Source organism: Anser brachyrhynchus (genome assembly GCF_964034855.1).
Source record: "Anser brachyrhynchus genome assembly, chromosome: 2".
In the NCBI taxonomy this organism is placed as follows: Eukaryota; Metazoa; Chordata; class Aves; order Anseriformes; family Anatidae; genus Anser; species Anser brachyrhynchus.
The window spans coordinates 125,730,345-125,754,389 of record NC_137695.1 but is presented as its reverse complement, the minus strand read 5'-3'; the positions used below and the strand labels follow the sequence as shown (position 1 = coordinate 125,754,389).

The 24,045-nt window shown below is 35.6% G+C and overlaps 1 protein-coding gene across 5 annotated transcripts in view; it reads right to left on the bottom strand.

Annotated features, from left to right (window-relative positions):
* PREX2 (phosphatidylinositol-3,4,5-trisphosphate dependent Rac exchange factor 2) overlaps positions 1-24,045 on the bottom strand; it is a 177,223-nt gene that overhangs the window by 35,210 nt on the left and 117,968 nt on the right. For all 5 annotated transcript variants that reach the window (XM_080578459.1, XM_080578460.1, XM_080578461.1 and 2 more), the window contains 5 exons: positions 21,229-21,270; positions 18,267-18,484; positions 15,252-15,354; positions 12,804-12,947; positions 7,979-8,093 (listed from right to left, as the gene is read on the bottom strand). In XM_080578459.1, the coding sequence (XP_080434585.1) occupies positions 7,979-8,093; positions 12,804-12,947; positions 15,252-15,354; positions 18,267-18,484; positions 21,229-21,270 (622 nt within the window). The remainder of the gene's footprint in view (positions 1-7,978; positions 8,094-12,803; positions 12,948-15,251; positions 15,355-18,266; positions 18,485-21,228; positions 21,271-24,045) is intronic.

Sequence of the window (24,045 nt, the reverse complement as noted above, 5' to 3'; positions counted from 1 at the left end):
TGTTTCTCTATTCATGCTACAAGTCCAGAAAAAATAAAACTGTAATATTCTATCCCTATTTAGGTGCACAAGACAGGAATAGTTTTCATACACAGATAATACATTAAGATAACTCTACCAATTAAAGTCTCAGCATACTGTATTACTCCACAGAAGTTTGTACATATGAACAATCAGACAGCACAACACACAAGGACTTCCTACATTCCATGTTATACATGCCTAGAAAAATATGTATTTCAGCAAAAAGGGCAATGTAACAAGGCTCTGGTCTCATGATAAAATAAGATCATGGATGTAAAGGGGATTCTAACCCTAACGTCTTAATGATACAATCCTATGTACAGTATTATTAGGGGTTAGAGAAACGTTTAATTATTAGAAAAAATCTTCACAATAGTTTTGCAATTTTAAACTCTGAAACAGCATACATAGCAGTATTCTCACCATTCACAACTACTACTACGCAACCTGAAACACAAAACAGGAAATTTTAACACCGTGTGGCTCTGAAATTACCTTGGGTAATTAATATATTTGATGTGTAAGCCCCTCCTGGGTAACCCAGTATGCCAAGCCTCCTGCCATCTGTCTACTTCCTGGATCACTTGAAACTATCCTGTTTTACTAAGTGAAAGGGAATTTCTTGGGCCACAAACCACTTACAGCTGCCTTTCTGCCTCTCCCATTGTTTTCCTAACTGCCAATTCCACACTGAACACATTAGTACTAACTAATTGCTTCCACACTTGCCTATCACAGAGTGTATTTCCCCTTATTGGCTCATGATATTCCAGACATGGAATATACTGTTAAAATGATAACATGACACATAATCATAGGATGGTCAGCATTTCTATTACAGCTGTAGGCTTGGATTCATATCAGTAATCAGAAGTGAAAGAAAAGGCTTCACCTCTGACCACTGTAGATATACTTTCTCTACATTTGCAGAGGATAAAGAAAACAGAATGAACAAGATGTCCACCTCAGTGAGCAAAGACTCAGTGTATGTATGGGTCATTGAGGTTTTTTAGTGTAATCTGTCAAGATACATAATTTTCAATTTCAGAACATTATGTATAATAAATACCGATCATACTTTGTCAAAAGTCTGAAGATACAATGAATTTACACTCGCACAAAGAGTATATAACTGAAAGAGAAAAAAACACAAATCTAAATTCAAGCCAGCTGGGTATATCTTTTAGATCAGCAAGACAATTTAATTTACTTTGTCCAGCATCTTTCTATTCACTCTGGTCTTGCTTCACTTAGATGCAATGAATCTCAATTTCTGTTCTACCTAAAATGTTTCTCATTATGTTTGTCAGGAGACAAATTTAGCTATTATTTCCTTGTTATGTCCTTCAGAGTGAATGCTTAATTTTCAATCTTTCCTTCATAACGATTTTGCATTTAGAGAGAGTTCAGCCACAAACATCTAGTTCATTTAGAACCACATCTTAAAATTCTAAGAGGCATCAGATTTCCACTTTTTATAGTCATATAAACTACATGATAAATTAGTGTATATAGCATTGCAGTCTAGTTTTACTGTTGCATTTTTAAACACAATGCAACATACCAAATACCTGGTATTAAAAACCAGAAAATAGTATTTCACCTACTTCATAAATATCCCACTGAACTAAAAAGAGAATATTTTAATGGAATCACTCTCTGAAGCCTGTAAATCTGCTCAGGTTACTATTTTCTGAATTTGATGGCAATAACGAAAATTGTAAATGAGCAAATCAGATAAACATGGGGGAAAGGAGAGTAAGACTAAAATCAAAGGACAATAGTGGGATGACAACAAACAGCATAAGCTTCCTAACTGCATGAGCAATTTGGTTTGGAGAAGTTCTGCACTGGCAACAGGGGGTGAAGAAATCTGCCAGTTTTATGATGGGCTTTAATGCATTACTTACAGGGTTTGATATATGATCTTGTCTTTGCGATAATGCAGGCATGGATCTGTAAGCTCGTTCCAGAAACAACCCCCTTCTCTCACTGTAATTAACTGTCTCTAAGTGGGTACGTCCTTTATGTCATTTTTACCAAAGTAACTATTAGAGAATTTTACTTCAGCCTGAAGCCATGAGTGCCATCACGTCTATTTTCTGCCTTGACTAAATTATACAGGATACAGAAAACATCATCTTGCCAAGAAGCCTGCAGCTTGAGAAGCTGCTGAGCGCATATACATGCACATATAAATAAAAAGAAGTTATATTCCACAGACATATTTTGTTCCATGCTCACAGAAATTCTAGGGGCAGAAATAGTTTCCTTGTCTTTAGAAAAGAATTCAAAAATAAAAATATTAAAACCTCATGGATTATAACAAGATATCCCTGAATAAAGGATTAAATTAAATTTGCCATCATTCTGTGGAAGGCAATTTATGCCATAAAATAGGTACAGGAGGCTTTAGAAAGAGAAACAGTTTGAAGTTACGTTGTAAATGAAACACTTTAAAATGACAAATATTACGTTCAATGTAATCAGATGTTCAGTGTAATGAGGGTAGTTAGCTAAATCATTTGTCATTAGATTCACTGATTATAATTGCTTCCTTAGCATAACAGACTTGCATTTACCTCCTAAAATTATATCAAAGGGAGCAGCAACATAGGATAAAGAAGAAAAAAAGGTCTTTTCCCTTCACTGCTTGCTTTAATTTTTCTTCTGTTATGGCTGTACAGCAGGCCACAAATGTAGCTGCCAATAACGCTGGACACAGCTGACTTCAAAGAATAGTTCCAAATCACACAGAATGGTAGGCAGGAAGGAAAGAATGCTTTTTTCAGGCCTTTTTTGTCTGTTGATGTACAGGCAAGTTAATTACTACACAGTGGTAATTATCACCCACACCAGTGGTGAGGATGGATAGCAATCCTCAGCTGCCTTTCCTGCAGCACAATCTTATCTTTGGAGTGAAGAACTGGGTCATCATATAGTCAGCGAAGTTACAAGAAAGTGCCATGCTGGGGATAAAAGAGAAGATAAAATAAAAGGAGGCAGAGCTCTCCGAACCTCACCTTCATCTATTCCCTTGATCATTCCTCTCTGAATCTTCCCAATTCAAGCCACCATATTATTGGGAACCAAACCTCTAAAGTGTTTAGATATCTAAATGTAAGCATAGGTGCTAAAGACACATCAAAATGCCTATTAATCTAATAGCCAATGATTGCACTAATTTCTCATCAGCTAAAAATTAGCAGCATAGACAATTCAGAACCCAAATGAGTATAGTGATAAGGCACCTAAATTCCACTATGGTTTGCTCTTGGTATCAACAGCATGCTGTGGAGCATACTGCAGCCACCTCACATAGTTGGTATAGCCATGGCCCCGCACCCCCCTGAATGATCTGTGCCCCCAGCATCCCTTCCATCTTTTATATACATCACTCGTGTGCACAGACCTGGCCCAGAAAAAGCTCTTAAGAACAGATGTTCCTGGACTTTTCTGATTAAGAAGCGGACCAAGAGTACCTGTGGAAAAGTAAATTTTAATAGGAAGCTGAAGGAGGGACCCACATTTTTCTCAGAAAGATCATTTACAATGAAAGAAAAGATTAATCTGATCTGCCTGATAAAAAATGTCAAATATTTATGAAGAAGAAAAGACTGGAAGAGCAAGCTTCATTACTACTGGAAGGCCCATCCTAGGCCATCAAGCTCAAACCTCTGACACCTCAAACATTTTCTTGGTTCTCATTCCTATACTCACCAATGTCCATTCTAAAACCATCTTACTTACTCTAGGAAGCTAATCCAAAACCTGATTCTTCCAAGGGTAAAAACAGTTCTCATATCCAACTAAAGGTTATATCTTAGAGCCACTGCTCAGTCCAAAGATTGGCTGAGTTATGGTCATTCAGCTGACCTCTATGTCAGGTTTGTCCCAGCTTCTAACAGGTCTGCATTGTAACCAAACTTTTGGTCCCGGTAATGACTATATGATTTATTTCTATGCAATGTAGTAATAAATACCATAATGAATCATACCATGCAGGAAAGAGACCTTTACCAAATATAAAAATCATATTCATAGGACATAATGTATTTTAATTAAATAATTCTTTAAAGAGTAATATTTCAAAAATGATAAATTAAGTTTTCCCTCATGCTTTTACAATCATGTATGATTCAAGATGTGCAGAAGAAGATTTAACTCAACCAAGCATTTCAAGTAATTATATTGCATTCATGAATTATCATTATTCCTATCAGCATGTGTTGTAGTTAAGAATTCAAATACCATTGTTCATTGTTCCCTGCTGAAGAGAAACGGTCTCTCATATCTGTAAAAGCAAAACGACTTATTCAAGATGGAAAAAAGCTATTTGAATGACAGGGAGTAGCAAAGGAGAAAGATGGAGGAAAGCAAGAGGAGGCGGGAGAATGCAGAACATAGCCAGTTAACATCAGCCTCTGTACAGGTCAAATGCACAGGTTCTTTCCAGTCCTCTTCTAAATTAGAAGACAAATGTAGAGCTATCAAACACACAGTAATAAAGATCTTTAAAAATCTTTGCTGACTTAATTACTTTCACTTGGTTGTACTGCATGTTTCCCCATTAGCAAACAGTTTAATAAGGTTAAATTTACAATGCTGGCACTTACCAGCATCAGTGTAACTTGCAAATACAATTTGAGTATAACCTTTTTTCTTTATGACTGTCAGAGAAGCAGAAAAGGTGAACTATAAAAATAAATGCAATCTGGCTGACTGTGAAAAAGAAATCGAGCACCATTAAGAATAATTGTGGGCCAGATGCTGAAAATTTCCCTGCAGTTTCAGAAATTTCATAAACTGGTTTGTTTCTAAAATAACATCATATTCAGAAAAAGGACTTCCTACATATTGCAGGGGTAAGGGATGCTGCCTCAGGAATTGTAGAAAAACTCAACTTTTAGCTGTCCTTAGAATGAAAATTCCCCTATATAATTCATTAGATTCAAACAGTTACGGGTTAGTCAGTTACGGAAGGTGGAAGAATGTTCTCTTCATTCTGTATGTAACAAATTCTAAAACTGGTTTTCAACTTTCATGCATTTTCATGAAAATGATAATCTTATGATTAACATTTTGTAGTTCATGTAGTATTTTCAGAAGCCCCAAAGCAAGAACTACAAAGAGAAGTTCTTATGACTGCTCAAATGAGTGTCAAGAAGGACAATTTTGCACCTGGATTTATTATATCACTTCTGATACTGTGGAAAAGCTGGTCACAGTTCCTTAGTAATTAATGATTTTTGCAAGAATAGCTAGGATTCAGGGTTTTTTTACTTGAAGGATAAATGCTATCCTTCTTGAAATCCACTGTAAATCTACTAATGTATCTCTTAATTCATTCAAATAAATAATTTGTAAATGAACTCTGAGGTGTTCATCAGTGTCAATTCCACCCCACCCCCCCCCAAAAAAAAAAAAAAGGTATTGCACTCCTCAAAAATGTTTTATGTACTCATTCTTAACAAGCCTTGACTTACAATTTAAGAATTATCTAAGCAAGAGTACCTCATATTTATTAATTTTATTGTCCCACTTGAGTCCATCACAAGTCAGACTAACGTTTCATTGCCAATGGGACCATACACAACCAAAACGGTCTCCTCTGGTTCACAATATGAGAATACTATTATTCAAATTAGTCACCGATAAGAGAAGCTGAACTTGCATCAAGAGTTCTCATCAATGGGTTATTCAACTGCAATGTCATGACCAGCCAGTGGATTCATTCCCACTAGTCCCCCTCCTCTTCTCCCACCGAGTCTACTTTTTCCTCTGTTGTTGCTCCCCATTTGCTTTCTGCTGCTGTATCAATGAAAAGATTGTAAGATGGTCATCAGACAATCATTTCAGAAGCAGCAATGTATTCTTTTTCTACAGAGAAAGAATGGTTTATGGATTGTGTCTTGAATAACTTATTTAATTACTGATTAGGTGGTTCTACATAGAGGATTTCTTCCACATGAAGAGTTTAATCCAGTGTTATTGCATATGCATATGTTTCCAGGGAGTATTCAATTTCACTTTTATGTTTTTCTTTGGAGCAATTATCCAAATGTTAATAGCTTTTGCTGCTGTAGTTACTTTATTAGATTCTCCTGACCAAACACCTACACAGGCTAGCAAATGGCAGAACAAGAACAAAGCATCTGCTTTTCTGTTTTTCCTCTTCTCTTCACATTATGTCAGTGAATTCCTGAAGCTGCTTGTGCCTCATTTAAGAAACTGGTAGAGCTCACCAGAAAACAAATGGAGAGATCAATTACTGAATGTTCTCATCAGACATTAGAAGACTGTAACAAATCCGTATTTTTCCTGTTCTTTAGACTGGACAGAGCTACCATTGGTAATTTTTGTGGAATGCTAACTTTTTCATAGTATCTTTTAGCAAAACTAGGCCTTGGAGGTTAGCAACTGGTCATACCTGTGAGTCAAAATACCAGTGCTATATCTCATTAGATCCACAGAATGAGTGAAGGTCCTAACCAGAACACATGATGGTAAACAGGGTCAAGGAACACTGAAACAATGTCAGGAAGAAAATCAGACCTATTCACAGGAGAAAAAAAAAAAAAAAAAAAAAGGACAACATTTTTTGCCTTGCACATCTGAGGGAAAACTCTTTCCAATGCTAGTTCATCTATGCCAAACACTGCCATGACCAAAGTTTTCTGTAAAACTTATTCGTCACATAAAATTTGTGAAATAAATACTTAGGAGGAACCTTTTTTTTTTTTCCCTCTCTAAACAGTAAGGACTAACAAAAAAAAGTGGAAAACAGAATAAATAAATACTACATTTGCCATTAGGATAGAATTGCAGTGACACAGATGGATCAAAGAAAGTAAATATACACTATTCACCAAATACAACTGGCTTTAAAATTGCTTTTGCTACAATATTGCTTGGATTAAAGCAGCATTTAGAAAGTCCACTGCTCTGATAAAATATTAGAGAAATATATTTGCAAAATCTATGAAGAAAATGTCCCAAAGACAGGAGTCGATCAACAGGTAAAGGAATTGGAAAAATAATATTGAGACTTTCACTTGTATGCTTGTCCCCACCTAGATACACTTAGATAGGATAAGGAAATATCCTCCTTCCTCCTCTTTCCTTTTCTTTGCTGTCCTTCAGCTCTTTTTATTTCCTATTCTCTGTTGTTTTTAACATGTCTAGCCAAATGGTACTATTTCCATCCAATTCAGGGATTTAAAAAGTGAAAAGATGTGAAGTTACATTTACACCTTTTTTTTCTTCAATTCCTGTATATAAGTATATTTAAACAGGTGTTTTCTACAGATACAATGAGGTGCAAGAGTGGTCTAGGTACACACCATCATTATTTTACTTCCTAACTAATAGATTAGTACACCAGAAATTCTGTCTTTATGTGCAACTTCTTAATTATTTACTAAAATACACACCTGCATAATTGTTACATATACTGGGAAGTACATACTCTGTAATCCATACCTGAAGCTGATGCAAATACCCAGAAATGTTCTTATTCCCATTAGTACTGGTAACAAACCATTTTCAGCTTTGAGGAAAACAGCACTATTTTATAAGTCCTATTCTGTAGAAATCACGTAAGTATGATCCAAAAAATCGGATCATAGTATTTAGAGATTCTGGTACACCAGTTGTGATCATGTAGACATTTCCGTTATTATATGCATTAGTAAAACAACCCTGACGCAATTACAGCTATAATTTTCACAGGAAAATGATTTAGGAAAGAATATTATTTTACTTTTTTTTTTTCAATGTAATCTTAACAGTGCAGAAATCAAAAAAGTCAGAACCATGAGTCTTGGATCTTTTTCAATCAAGCAACAAAAACAACCACCATACAATGCACTTTAGTTTAAATATGCATCATAGAAACTGGGTCAAAAAGCTGAACTTGGTAAGGTAATCTCAGGAATGTTGGTTTATTACCCACCGTAGTTTCTGGTTATACTGCTTTACTTTTTCTAGTGATGCTGCATTTATCTGAGCTTGAAATTCTTCTACTGAAACACTGTCTCTGTAGTAATATCCTTCCATGCTTTCCAATGCTATGAAAAGAGAAAGAAGAACACAGAAGAGAAAAAATCAGTATTAAACATTTATTATTCACCTTCTTTGTAGCTTGTTCACAGACTAGTGTATTACTTTTAAGCCTTGAAGCTGTGACCCCCATGGATTGCTGACCTGTTTCTATATGTCATCGAATTCATACAGATCTCCTTAAGATTTCACTCACAAGAAAAATTGTATTTCTGGCCCCGTGGAAAATATAGTTGTTCTAATTAAAGTACTCCTGCCCCTTGAATATAAATGCATTTTTTAGTTCTGATATATATACTGGAAAAAAGCAGTAGAAGAAAGAAAGGATTAATATGCAGATACTTTCATGGAGGGAGACCTAAAAACTTCTTATGAAGCCTGATTTTGGGATATGGAGCACTTAAACCCCTAGATATTTCCACTGATAATCTGAATGTCTTCTTCTGGATTAAGTAAAGTAAATTTCTCTGGATCTCTGAAATTGCCCTATAAGCTCCTTTGCAGGGATCAGGTGTGTCTCTATAGATGGACTCCTTGTCCATCTTTGTTGTATCCACTTGACAAAAGCAAGGATGAATATTGCTACAAGTATTCAGGAATCAAAAAAAGACTTCCAGCATAGGTCACTGTCCTTCTCATACAATCATTACAAAGAAATTAAAAGGAGCAAAAAAGGAATGCACAACCTTCCATTTTGGCATGTTCTTCCCAACAGTACTTTTCAAACAAAAACAAACAAACAAAAAAATAAAAACACCCCACCCCTCCTTTAAATTAGATACTTGGGGAAGTTTAATCTTTTCTTTAGCTAAGCCACATCAAATGTTTGAAAAGTCTCAAACAAATTTCAACCTCAAAAATCAAGATCTTCATATAACAAGAGCTTGTTAAGAGATTAACCTTATTATAACATAAAACACAGGCTCTTGGTGATATACATGTTTGGGGGAGGAGCATTAAAGATTTTACAATCAGGAACATTGCTACTTTAATAATCCATACTCATTCTAAGAATTCACCACCCTATCAGAAAATGCACGCAATAAGCAGATCTCCGATGGAAACATTCTGCAGTCTTACAGCTTCAGCTGCAGAGAGAATATTAATTCTGCTTGTACTGCTTAATATGACCATTTAATAAATAATTCATTCAGTGTGAAAGAACATGCAAATTGCACTCCCCTTCGGTGTTTTCAAAATTTGTAATTCTGCTTCTGTGCAAAAATATTAAATTTCAACAGAAAGACTTCTTAACTTCCTTGATGCTTTACCACACCAAAAACAAACCATGCAGAAATATCCACAGAACTCTCTAATACCACGTTACTGCACAGTTAGAGCTGATTATCTGTACGTCTTGTTTTACCTGCATAAACTTGATTTTATCCAGTTAGATCACCCATGTGAGAAACTCAGTCGTCTCTCAGGACTGACTGGGGCACAGAGTTCTGCTTCTACCAGCACTATGGGGGCCACGCTCATGGTTCCTGGCAGGGAATCTCATAGTGTACACTCTAACTCTCCCATTTTTTAAAGGATTTCATGCATTTCTAGCTAATATATTAGAAAGCTCTCTTGTAAGGCAAGCTTTCCTTACAAACTGAAACATGCATTCCACAGTATTCTTCAATCAATATTAGGATATTATGGTCTGGATGCACAGACAAATGAATGGAAAAAAAGTGGATGGATGGGAAGGCTTAGAGTATAGTAGGTAACGGGACATGGTCTGCACCAAGAGGGCCATAACAAGCAGAACACCATAATGATCTATATTGTTCAGTATCTTCATCACTGATCTGGAAGAGATGACAAAGTGCACTTCTGTCAAGTTTTTAGCTAAAACCAAAGTGGGGGATGCAGTGTATATACACAATTGCAGGGCCACCTAGAGGGGGACCTAGACAGGCTGGAGGAGTTGCCCAACAAGAACAATGTGAAACAGAACAAGACAAATGTCAAGTCCTCTATCTGGGAACATGGAGCCTCAGAAGAACCTGGGAGTCAACAAACCCAACATGAGTCTGCAGTGTGCCCTAGCAAAAAAGAAGACCAAGAGCATCCTGAGTTGTATTAACAGAACCACAGTCAGTAGATTGACAGAAGTGCTTATCCTTACTTTATTTAGCACTCTTTAGATAGCATCTCGAATACCTCATACAGTTTTGGGCCCCACAATACAAGAAAGCTGTTGATCAACTGGAGAGAGTTCAGTAGAGTGCCACCAAGACGGTCATGGACTGGAACCTTATGAGGAGAGGCTAGGGAACCTCAGCTTGTTCAGCCTGTAATCGAAGGCTTTGGTGACCTACCTGCCACCTACCTAGACTTAGTTAACAGGAGGTCAAGAAAAAGACAGTGCCAAGCTCTTTACAAAGGTGCAAGGTTGCAGAACAAGAGACAATGGACATAAATTGGAACAAGAGAGGCTTTAACTGGATAGAAAGGAAACACTTTTTCATGACAAGGGCAAATAGAGGAACATGTTCCCCAAGTGGTTGCTCGATCTCTGTTCCTGTTTAGAGATCTTACTTGAAAAAACCCTGAGCAACCTGGTCTGATCTCACAGCTGACCCTTCTGTGAGCAGGTCCTCCAGGACCTCAAGAACTCCCAAGGTCTCTTTCAACCTGAATTATTCAATTATTCTATGAAAAACTAAAACATAAAAAAGAGCTTATATTATTAAAAGACTAAAGAGAAATTTTCAATAAATTGAATTTCAATTTTAAATAAAGTATATTTTAATTAAGCTTATTTATTGCTGAGATCACAATTCTAATGTAGTAAACAGAGAATTCTGAGTGCCAAGAGCTGTCAACATTCTCAGACCCCAATACTGTAAATCAGGACCCTTTTGAATGTATGGATTTAAGCATATGTTTGTACAAAACTATTCTTACAAGTGGAAAGATACATAATATTGCCTGGATAAAAACTAAAACTATAAAAATGCCTGCAATCCCAATCCTGCAAATATATAGGCATGCTTAATTTTAGGCATGGAACTATGTAACACAGAATAAAACAACACAGAAACTAGCTTGTTCAGTTGACAAACTATTCCACAACCACAATTTTCTAAATGTTCAATTGAAAGCATCATAAACCATTGTATTTTTTTAGGCAGAAAATAGCTTAGCTGTGTTAAGCTTGGAAAGCAAGAATTGACTTAACAGGGGAACTTGCAGAAGATTTCTATACTCAAAGCTAATAAATTTCAGTTAAACATGGGGATCTACTGAGTTAGTTTGATGGCAGCTCATCCAAACCTCACAGGAATGAAGTAAAAACAATAATCTCAATACATTCATTAGTAAGGGAAATATATATATATATTTAAACACTAGGATTTAACTTCTTATCCAGGACTTCTAATTCTTGGATTCTAATGGACTATTTTGATGGAAGACAGTTGATAATTAAAGAAATTTGGTATCAGAAAAAAAGAAGACTTTCCCATTACTGAAAATTATTAAACAGATGTGACATTCAATGAATCTTTGCCCTTTTCCTTTAGCTCACTGCAAAGTTTCTAATACTAGGACACAAATATTTTGGGCACTCTAGAAACAAAGGAAAAAAAATCTGCAGAAGAAAGTCTCAAGCACACTGAATCCCTGTCCCCAGTCCTGTGAATCTAAATGAACAGGTATTTCCAAGATTTTGTCTGAACCAAGGTATTTTTTATTCTCTTCCGTATGCCTCTTTGTCTGCTTTCTGGAAACATTTCTGATGCTCATTGTTCTCATTTCCCTCTATGACTGAACTCAATCCCTTCAAAAGAAATCCACTGAAGTCTGTCCTTTTTAGTTTATTTAAAAGTCAGGCTTCAGGGATCTTATTAAAAAAAACTGTGGGTTAGATTTACAGTAAGTTCTGTTATCTCTTCATGTATCTTACTGTTCATGATTTCCTTTTACATCCTCCTAACTTATCAACCCTCCTTGAAATCTTCATTTGTTTGTCTTCTGCCTGTTCCGTATGGACCCTGGAAGCCTTTTGCAAGTTACAGAGTACCGTCAGCTCCTTCTGAAATGAAAGGCAGCTCAAGGCAATCAGCACCTTGCATTTACCATTTCAGTGAATCAAATTCCATGTTCCTGATGACTGTAATGACACTGGAGCTAATGCAGGCTGCCTGCAATTTATGAACAGTATGAGCATCAGTGCCACCATTCATCACTTCAGTAATGTTTGCAGTCTCATAACTACAAAAGCCTGAAAAAGTTATTTAAGTCTTCAATACATTTTAAAGAGACATAATTCTCAGGGGATGACAATCTAATCTGTACATTTGAAGTAACAGGAAAGGTTACTACAGTATTTGGATTGCAAAACACTTTAAAAAGCAAGTTTCACGATCTGACTATCATCCACTAATAACCAAAAGAACAAAACAATACTGATGAAAGAGCATTCATTTTTTGGTGTTATATATATTATATAATATATATATATATAATATATATATATTGGTGTCATATAACAAGTATAAAATTAGAAATACATATCTGTATGCCTATTTTTCACCACAAAACTCATCATTTCTTAAATTCAGTTTAATTCTAAATTCTCAATAAATGCCCATATTAAACAACTCATTTAAATACAAGAATTATGTGCTTATAGTTACAAAGGATTTAAATTAGAGTACGTAGTGCTTTAGAAATTTAAGTACTATTTGAAAGAATTGGAAAAAAATAACAAATCAAGTTACCTTGTGAAAAAAGTACTGGGTGGATTTTAAACCCCCCTCCATTCTTTAGTCTTTGAGGAAGCTGTTCAAAATGGTAACTATCAAGGTAGAAATAAACCTTCAGAGTTTGCCGGCTTCCTTCTGCTTGGTATGTGATTGGAACATCTAAGAATAAAGTCAGTGTTACTATTTCATTAAAATCAATGATATGTCCTTTCCCATAAACTGTTGAACCCAAAATTCACACGATTAGATAAAATCTCCCCAGTCATAAAATGAGTATGTGCAGTATTTTACATTTTACTCAGTGTTGCTGCAGTCACTTTTGGCCTATCCATTTTCAGGAGGTAGAAAAACAACATAAATCAGTGGCTGTCATCTTTGACTGCCTGTCAATGACAGCAAAAATACTAAGCAAATAATGTAAGCTGGCAACATCCTACATTGATTTCTCTGTAAATCTGAACAAACATCTATGTGCAGCACGTGGTTTGAAACCACTGGAAGGATGGCTAGAGCCATATTTCATATGCCTTCCTGGGGTGCATGATGTATAAGGTCAGTGTGACATATACCGCTATCCTCTCCACAGAGTCAGCATCTCTTCAGATTTGTGTGGGATAGAGCACAAGTTAAAATACAGTACTCAACAGCATGCTCATTAAAGCATTATTAAAATCAGAACTCAACAGAGAAAACAATTGTAATTTGATAGAATATAAAAAACTGTAAGAATGCACTACATTATACTTCGAGAAACTAAATGTCATAATATGTCAATTTCTGTAGAGTTCAGGGCAAATAACAGTATCATTTTGCAACTACAGAGAACCCCCAGCATACATTTTGCGTATTATGCAAGGTGCTTAACACGTAATGATCATTAGCAAAAGTTGATGAAAATTTTCCATTTAGCTAAACCTCTCAGAGGAAGTCCATTTAATTCAATTTATGTCTTTTTCCATATTTCCTGTTTAAGTATCATTTCCATGAATAAGTCTCCAAGTTGAAAACAGTAAAACACTTAGCAATTTGCATTAATAATCTTATGTAGTTTTTATAGTGTGCATAAATTACTTTGTACCTAAATGGAAAATATTTTACAGGAACATTTTTCACTATTTTTGGTAATAAAATACATTTTTTCTTGCAATCATTATATGGAATCATAAATGAAAAAAAAAAATGTCATTGAAAATTCCTTGTCTTCTGAAACCACACTCAAGATGATTGTGGCAGCAGCACTTAAGCTAAAAGGAAACAGAGTTTATCACAATCCTAGAACACGCGGACTTCCCATTTATCTCTATTTTAGCAATGACACTTCAGTCAGGAGACACAGCAATTTGAACAGTTTATGACAAAGGTATATGGTTAAGTCCCCATCAGAAAGTTCTCCCGTAACTCCAGTTCCATGTTGTTACCCAGCTTGGCAGGGCTTCCTTTTAAAACAAACAGTCTGAACAGGATCCTTACTTGACTCACACAGAAGTAAAAATGGTCTTATTTAGGCCAGTTCCTAGCTGACCACCAGCCTTCCAGTTGCAAATTTGTCAGCACCCTATGGGTATGGGTGTGCTTATGAATGCCCCAGAACACAGGCAACCTCTCACTAGTAGTTTTGTGGAGGAGCTTTGTTTCTTCTGGTCTTGTTTACTGCATAAGTGCTCTTATGTGTGGTCTTGATCCAGCAAGGGAATTGTTCTAGAAAAGCTTGATGTTAAGCAGACATGCTTTCCTCCCTTCCCAGGGGAAGTTCTGAGACTTGAGAAAAAATGTGTTTGTTTTTTTCTCACTACACAAAATTCACTGCAGAAAAATCTCTACTGGCTGAAAACATATAATAAAGGAGTGGCTGGAAAAGAGTGAAGGGTATAGTGTAAACAGCAGACTGTGCAGACAGTTCCTTCCTACTAGTTGGACAAGTATTAGAAGGAAGAGTTCATGTCCCTGACTGTCTCCACCACCAGGTCTCAGAGGAACCTTCTTGCACAATTAAAGCTACCCTAACAGTGTTTGATATCTCTTTTTAAGGAACTCTTCAAAGATCTATTTTTTTCGTTCAGAAGGGATGAGTAACATTAAAAAGAAATGGTTTTAATGTTTCTCCACCTTATCTCAGTTGCATTTCTTTATTATGGCCTTCAAGCTTCTTTTATATACAACTCATCAATAACAACTTGATCTTCCAGGGACTTTCCTTATGCAGTCACGTAACCCCAACGGGAACTTTAATTAAGCTGACACTTTTCCCTGCTGGGTTGCTAACATCACCAGATAATCATTCTACATCATGGCTGACATTAGCTGCATTTCAGGAAATCTTAGAATATTAGGAGAGCTAATTCTCTATGATCCCAAGTTACATAACAGTTCCTATGGGAGGTAATGTTCTAGGAGACAAAAATGTTAGAAATACAGAGAATGTTTCTGAACAGTAAAACCCAGATATTAATTATAATTACTCACTTGCAACTAGTGGTTCTGGCTCTGATTGTCTGAAGTAAAAAGTAACTTTTTCCAAGTCAAACAGTGCAACCAGTGTATCTTCTAGCATGGCTTGCTCATCAGCCTAAAAAAGGCAAAATAAAAAAAAAAAATGGAATGTCATTTCAGCCAGATGTTTTCCCTACCAGAAGTAACATGAGACCAGGATATGAAAATATAAAAAAATAACTACAGAATGTTGCACAAAATTTCACTGATGGATTGTATAATATAATTAACTCCTACATAACATAACTATATTTGTGCCTATAGGTACTTTCCCTTTCATTTCTAGTCCAAGATTATTAAAATATGGTATCATTTCACATAGAAAATTAACAGGTAATTTATAGCTACCACTACTTCTCATGGCTTTTATTCAAACAATATTGTAACTATTCTTTATGTAAGATGCCAGCCTTCAACATCTTGTCCTTGACACCAGGCCTAGCTTGCAAATTAACAGAGGGCTAATTTGAAAAACAAATTCCTCTTTTAGCAATTTTCTTTTAAAAATGCCATAAATTCAGTATTTAATTAAAACAAACAAACAAACAAAAACATACAAAAGTTCTTCTTGTCCACTCCAGGCATCAATAACTGAACCAGTAGCTCAGAATGAGTACAGCTCTGAGTCATTTGTACCTCCACCTACAAAAACCTAGATGCAAATAAAGCGCATAGATATTGCAACGTTGCAATTTGCACCAGTGGTTCACTCTCTGTGCTCCTGAACTAAAGAAATGGAATATCCAGCCTTATGTACCAAAAAAGCTTCAGGAAGTAAATTACTAACTTCTCAGGACAGCATACTCAAACCTTAAAAAGAGAAATAGTAATCTGCAAGGATGGTTATCTTGAGTTAAATATGCAGGTAATTATAGGAGAAATCAATGATCACTTAAAGTAACTTTATTCTTTATACAACCCTCTCCTAGCTACATTAAGCTAAATGTAAATCTGAGGCATATATTTTTCTCCTCTAAGAAGTGAAAGGCAAAGAATAATCAACTAGCTGCCTAAAAAATGAGAACTACAGCTTACTGAGTTATAGAAAGGAAAAAAACGACCATGGTTTTCCTTGATCTAAACAGTGTAATAGTATTCCCACTTGTATTTATGAAAAAGCACCTCTGCTTGAAATATTTTGTCTCCTGGTTCAATTTATGAAGTCTCTCTGGAGAAAGCAATGTTTTATCAGCAGAATAGTCTGAAAACCATTCAGTGACATGGGAAATCTTTGCACAACTGTTCATTCTTTATTGAACTCTGGCCATAATGAGCATAATTTCCTTCAAATGCCATTGTTTAACATAACATGGATCATTTGTAAGCAAAATGGTCCTGAGAAGGTATTAAGAAAGTTGCCTTTGAATACTTTTCTCTTAGTTAAGAACAGTTATCACTGAACTAATTCAGCATTTCTGTGCAAATGCATATACAGAAGAGACTAAACTTAGCAGATTTTGTTTGTTTGTTTTAATTCAGCAATGGATAGTGCTGGTATCATACTACAATTCATGCTAAGTAGCATGGGTTTTCATTACAAAGGAAGTCTCCACAATCTTGGAAGAAAAAAACAGAAGTATTCCGTGTTGTAAAGACAAAAGTTATCTTGTGATAATACAACTAAGTGCATGTTAAAACATAAAACAAGAACCAACTGAATTTGCTCTTTAACTCTGAGGACTCCAGCACCAGAGCAGTCTGGTGCTGAATCATGCAATTACATATCCAAGAGACAACATGAGCAGGAGATCCCCTGACCATGCTTTCTCCACATGCATCTCATGTCGATAAACAGCCCCCATGTTTCTCACAGGCCCTGACTTGAGTTGCTTTCAAGCTGCATACCTTGTCCTGACATACCCTGTTCCACACAGGTCCATGCTAGTAGCTCAACTGCCGGTGAGGTTGCTGTTCACACTAGCTCACGACAATGGTCTCAAGCAACACCACAGACTTTATGGTTATGATTTTAAAATATCTTTATTTTTATTGATCTCTTCTGCTTTAAAAGTTGATCAGGACAACTCATCAGCAACTTGCTTCTGAGACAGTCAAGGAAAGATAACTTTTTCATAGCAAGAACATAATCTGTCATTGTGGGGGCTTCTATTCAATAAGATGTACAATTCTGACACTGGTTTGTGATGTTTGATTCCATGTCCAAGCTTAGTCAAGTAAATGAAATGTTCGCAAACATGGTGTTAAATGGTCTTAAAGCTTAACAGTAAGAACACTAGCTCAAGAAAACCATGTGCCCATTATAACAAATCAGTTAATTTCACAGAGCAAATCGAGAGTTTGAGACTGCCACAGAGCAGACTCTGCAGAGTGCTTTACTCTTCTTAGCAGGAACAAGTCCAGTGTGAGAAGCTGCTTAAACAGCTGAAGAGGCACTTTGGATAGCTGGGGATTAGAGGACTATAAAGCCATGTCCTGTTTTAAATTGTTTTGTAAGCTACGGCTCTTTTCCAAGCCTTATGAAGAAAGGAGCTAATTTCCAATTACCCCAATAGGCTACAAGGATTTGCCCTATGCCAGAAGAAAAGCAGACTAGCATATCTAGTCCTCCAGTTACTACAAACCTATTGTTTTGGAGGGAAGGGATCATAAAAAAAAGTATCCAAACCAGGTATTTTATTTTATTTGCATTGCTGCTTATTGCTAACTCAAACTCTGGTTATCACCTAATACTACATTCACTCCTAGGGAACAACTATGATAATGGTGGGGAATCAGTATCTGCTAACTTAAAACAAATACTATCTTTGTGGATAACTCATTTCCCATACCACAAATATTTCCCATATCTGTAATTACCTGAACTGCAAACTTCCTAAATAGCAGCTAATTAAATAAGCTAAGCACAAAGGACATAGAAAATCACATTTATAGCAACGACTGTTTAACCATGCTCTTGGTTTGGGGAACAAACATGGGCTGTTCCCCCCCACAAACAGCCTGGGGGTTATGTTATATGAAGGTTCTTACCAGGTTAGGTGACAGCAGTGACTGGAAATGAAGGAGAACACCCGCACTAGCTATCTGTTCCAACCACCTTCTGCTGGCTTCCATCGTCTCCATTTCATATTCTTTGTTGTTATCAAACATCTGATTTAAGGCCACCATTAGCTGCTCTGAAAAAGCACAGACTGTGGCCACTAGACTTTGACAGAAGACCATGTCTCGCCTCAGTTGTATCTCGCTATCTGTGATGGGTAAAAGCCAAAAGAGGAGAAGCAAAGCAGAGATGGAGCAGGAGATTAATTAACAGTACAGTAACTGGGATATAATTTTTTTCTTTACTTTAAAATAACTTGTTTCCTAGTCCAACTAAATCATGAGTTTACAGTTTAATGTTATTCAAGTAAGTAGCACTCTACAACCCAAACTGCCATTTTCCATTTCAAAAATTATTTTATAATTCTAAAATTATATAGAAATGTGTTTAAAATCTGGAATTTAAAGTACTTCTTCATAAACAATGTATATTTATACTTCAGATTTTAATGTATATGCCATCAATTCCATGTACTTTTGATATTAAAAGGTGATAGATGTGATTCAGATTTCTTTGCTGCAATGTGAGAATGAGCAGGGCGCAAAAACATTTACCTTCGACGAGAAAGCAGGGACAGGCAGAATCTCTTAATATGACTGTGTCATCTGGTCAATTTTACAGCTACCAGATGGGTAGGGCAGATGAAGATTGCCTGCTACAAACTGCAGACAAGGGATGTAGAAGTGTTGCTAGCAGAACACAATCTATCCAAATACCATATATATGAATATGAAATCTACAGAGTAAGCTCAGAGCAGCAACACATATCCAGGAAGCAGTAAAGATTTATGGAGTCAGGAAAGCCCAAGACAGGTCCCTAGCTAGAAGTCTACGGAACCATTAGCAACAGATTTAAAATACGTACTAGCTAACCTATCAATTTATTCTGGAGGGCACAGACATCCTATTAGCTAAAGGTCAAAAGAGTTAGAAAAGGAAACGTGTTCTCAATAAAGCACAAAATCGTGGTGTAAAATATTCAGTGCTTCCTACTTCTCCCCATTTCTGAAGGTCTTCAAGTTTTTTTTTTATCATTATGAGCTATTAGGCAAATGTCAATCACAGATGGTACAGGTAGACAACGTTTCTCAGTCATGTCATCCATGACTGGATGACATCGAGGTCTTTTGAAAACCTAAACTCTGTCCCTTTGTCCTCAATTTAGATTCATTTGCCTCTAGGAGGATTATCTCCTTTACCACATTTATATGGGACTAGCAAGACTTTAGATGCATAAGTCAGTAAAAATAATCCTGTACTTACAAAATTAATATTGACTTTAAAACTATGTTTTTCTTGGACACCAAGTATTTCTGAAAGTTATTCTGTCCATTTTCCTTCTGAGATCTTCAAACCTTTTCTCAAACTATTTATAACTCTAACCATTCTTTTACTATTCCATTTGACAGCCTCTCAGGACCTCAAGAATATTTTTCTTAAATGGTCTAATTGCTTCTGCTTCTATACTGTGATTCATTCCTTGTTATTTTGATTATTAAAATTTCACTCTGTCTCCAGTCTCTCAAGTTATGCAGAATCCAGTGCAGACAGAATTTTCATCTTGAAAAACTTGACCCACCTTCCGCTTCAGAAATCCCGCTGGCTTCTACATGGTCACAATCTCCAATATCGTAGCAGTGCTCAGGGATTTGGGCCCAAAATGCATTCTTTTGTCTTGCCTTGCTCAATTTTATCTCTATTTGTCCAACAGCAGCTGATTTCAGTACCTTCCTCTGTATTGCCTGCTTCTGAAGCAGTTCTCTTGTGTCACTGACACCTCATTTCCAAATCTCATCTAATACTACTTGAACATCAGATACTGCACATAAGTGCACTTTGGGCTTTTTTCACAAAAAGATTTTTATACAAAATAAATTACAGTTTGTTTGTTTGTTTGTTTTTTATATACAGAATAAATTACAGAAGATTTTTATACAAAATAAATTACAGAACTTAAGAAATCATGTAACTAGGGAAAACAGCCTAAAGGGAAAAAAAAAAAAAAAAAAATCAAGCCTGGGGTATTTTGTGAGGTCACTTCTTATTTTAACTGTCCTGAGGAATTAGTAAAATATTTTCAAAATCTGGACGAAATTTGACAACAAAGAAATATTACACTCTCTTTTATAAAATTGTTGCTATGTGTCATAACAAAATCACGAAATAACACATTCATATGGTGCTGTCAGATGGTTACAATAATCAGCTTCTACAGCGAAATACGACTGCTTACTTGGTCACTCGTGCATCTACAAAACATGTACAGAATCTTCAACTACAATAGTTATTTTCTAAATACTGATTTAGTGACATTTATTTTACAGACATATACATATTCTGTGCATTTGAGGCTGTATGAGGTGACAGTAAAGTGATACACAGAATACTCAGACCCCTTCCAAAAAGCAAGGATTTAAAAATAAATAAATGAATAAAGTATTTAGCACTAAATCATGCTTTCTTAGGTAACACAAGAAGGATAAAAGGAAAGGTATGGGTTAGAAAAGCAAGGCAAGGCAAGAAATAGATGGGGATGAAGATGGGAAGAAAAGATTGTAATTGGGGAAGATTACAAAAGAAGGAAGACAGAAGTACTTTGCACAAGCTCAGAGATTTGGCAGCTACTTCATCTGCCAACATCCAAAGTAAATAACCAGAGAAAGCACTTTGCATTAAAAAAGTATAACATTTGCTTTAAATGTAAATGTCTTTGGAATTGTTGTGTCCTTCAGGAATCCTCCCTGTAAACACAGGGGTAACGTTGTTGATTATCAGATTACCATGTTTGAGTTTTTACTCCTTTCTCTATTCTGGCCAAAATAAAACAAAAAGCAGAACAAAACAAAACAAAACAAAAAGTTCAATCCCACTTCCCAAAATAAGCAAAATTACCTGTATATTCAAGAAGTGCTAAGAGTATCCGTGCCTTCACCTCTTAAAGAAAAAAGAAAATATATTGAGGTCACCATGGTTAGAAGTGTTTTTACCAACATAATAATGCATTAGCAGTTCTGCATAAAATCAGCTTCACTCTAAGTTTTTGTGTATGCCATCGTGACTTATAGCTTCAAAACAGTAATGAATCTCAACTTCACTAAATTTTAAATTTGACTTGATAAAAACGATAATTATCAAAAGCACCAACAATAAGAAAAAAAAGAGGCAGCAGCTGCCTCAGAGTACATGTGTACCAGCTGGCCAATGCAAGTCCACGTATGAAGAACTCCAGCCTTAAAGCTTTGTAAAACAAGACGTGTTTTCACCAACTCCCACACCACCCCAATTCTTTCCTCCCCCCCACCGTTGTCCCATACTTTAAAATGTCCAGTTATCCTCATGCTTATGCATACCAAAAAATCCAGGAAAAAAAAATGAAAGTACAAATTTAACAAACATTTTAATTTTTGCTTAAAAAACGTTTTTATATGTCTTTACACTGCTTTAATAAAGGAAAAAAAAAAAAAAAACAGCATTTTATATGTAAAATATCCCCCTCCTCTTTTTTTTTTCTTTTGCTTTCTCAAAGTTTTCATGATGAATGAAGTGATTCTTCCCCTCTGCCTGGTACCAGAGGACAAATTTAAATGTGTAAACCATCACAGTAAGGAACAGGCAGATAAAAAAACTTCCATAACCTCAGAGTGTGTCAAACTTCCAGCATATCAGTTGTTCTACAGTAACTGCTTGTAGGAACACACCACTACTTCTCATGCTTTCACATCGTGACAGCCTTTCTTTCACACATCCAATTTTTTGTGTAGTCCTATTCCAAGAACAGGAATATAAGAGTTGTTGTGGAGTATATGGGCCAAAGGACAGTTTAGGAATGTGTTGTCTCCTACTGAAACTAATCTAATAGGTTCAAAATTTGAAACATTACATACATCCCAGAATGATGGAGTACAAGAACCAAAATTAATGGTTACTCTTTAAAATTGCCTGGTGAAAAGTCTTTGTCTTTGCCTTCTGTCATTTGAGAAAAACTTAGAGATTAATAACTTGGGATCTTGGAGACTGAACATTTGGCTTAGTAACTGAATACAATAAAGTGAAATATATTTTCTATCTGAAGAATTTAGACACATTGAGGCTATTACTTGCAGCTTGTTTTATATGAGATTTGTCAGATCTCTGAATTCAAAAGCATTTGAGGTATCTATAAATAATGATTTCCTGCTTATGGGAAAATTACAGGACAGAGCAACTTGCCTTTGTCATTGCTAGAAGTCTTCTCCATTTCAAAATATACCCTCAGGCAAGAGAGTATTTTTAGGTTTTGTATAAGTAGAGACATACCTGGGGTTAGAAGAGAACCTTGGATGTCAATCATCTGTTTTTAAATAAATTCCAAATGTTACCGAAGTTTTCACCCCTTCTTGCCACATGGCATATGGAAAGAAATAACTCTCTAGCAATTTCTCCTTAGATCGTATGCTTTTTAAAATGCTTTCAACTTTTTTTATTCTTAAGTATTCTTTTGTACTTTTTTTTTCCCAACACAATATTGTTTTGTTTTTTTTCCCAGTAACCCTTTTCACTCTAAGGACAGATTTTAGTTTTATTATGTTTCTTTCATCTGAAGATACTTTTGAAATAGGACTAAAGACTAAGATTTGTACTGCATATTTTATTATTTAAGTTGAAATACATTTCTGATGTCTTTAATGACTGAAGGCTCTTTCACGCCTTACTCCTAAGTTAAATTAAAATAAGTGTGGAATTTCTCAAATGCATAGTATTTCCTGTTGAAACTTAAAATTATTGTGTTAGCAAAACAACTGCACTTCCTCATCAAGTTTACTGCCTATAAATCTGACTTGCTCTAAAACATTATTTTTTATATATATATATATATTATATATATATATTTAGGAAGGTGGGGAGAAGGAACAACAGAGATTTATCCTCCTCTTTGCTGTCCTTAAACCTTTCTGCTGTTATACCATTGTATTGTGGTTTTGCTTTCCTTATGAAGGTTCTCTTTCTTTTCATCTGTCTGGATAATTTTCCTGGTTCCTACTCTAGTCATCACTCATTTTTTCTTCCTGTGTTTTCTGTTTCTCATCACACATCTCACATACATTCAAAATCCTGTAGCTACATCATTCTTTATCATCTATTTATTCTCTATTCATTATTCTCTATTCATCAGCTGTTCTGAATTCCTGCTCTGGCTACTGCTCTCTCCTGCAAGAAAATCAAACACTCTATCCTCAAACAACTGCCTTTGCCAAGAACTTGTCTTCATCTTTATTGGTCTAACAATCTAGTAGGCCCAGTCACTCCAAGAAATAACTTTCATCTTTTCTTTAGCTACTTAGCTGAAGATAAATCCTCCCAGAATCCGTATACTGTTTCATCAGAGAACTCTTCAAGTCCATCATCTTGATTAGCCTTCTAGGGCTCACTTTCACGGCAACCGTAGTAAACTCTTTCTCTAATGATATGGTAGGACAAATGAAATGAGACAAAGCAATCTCCACATATGTTTTAAATTACTGCCAAGGAAGGCTTTTTTTTTTTAATTGTGCAAACAAACCTTCATAGCTTTTTGTTGTTGTTGTTGTTCTCCCAATTCCAATACTAATAAAAAGAAAACTGATAGTTCAGAACAATCATCCTCTCATCCTCCAGGCATTATGTGTTTTCCCATTTCTTCATACTTGTTAAACAAAGAAAATAAAAAGAATCTAAGATCTAGGAATTAAA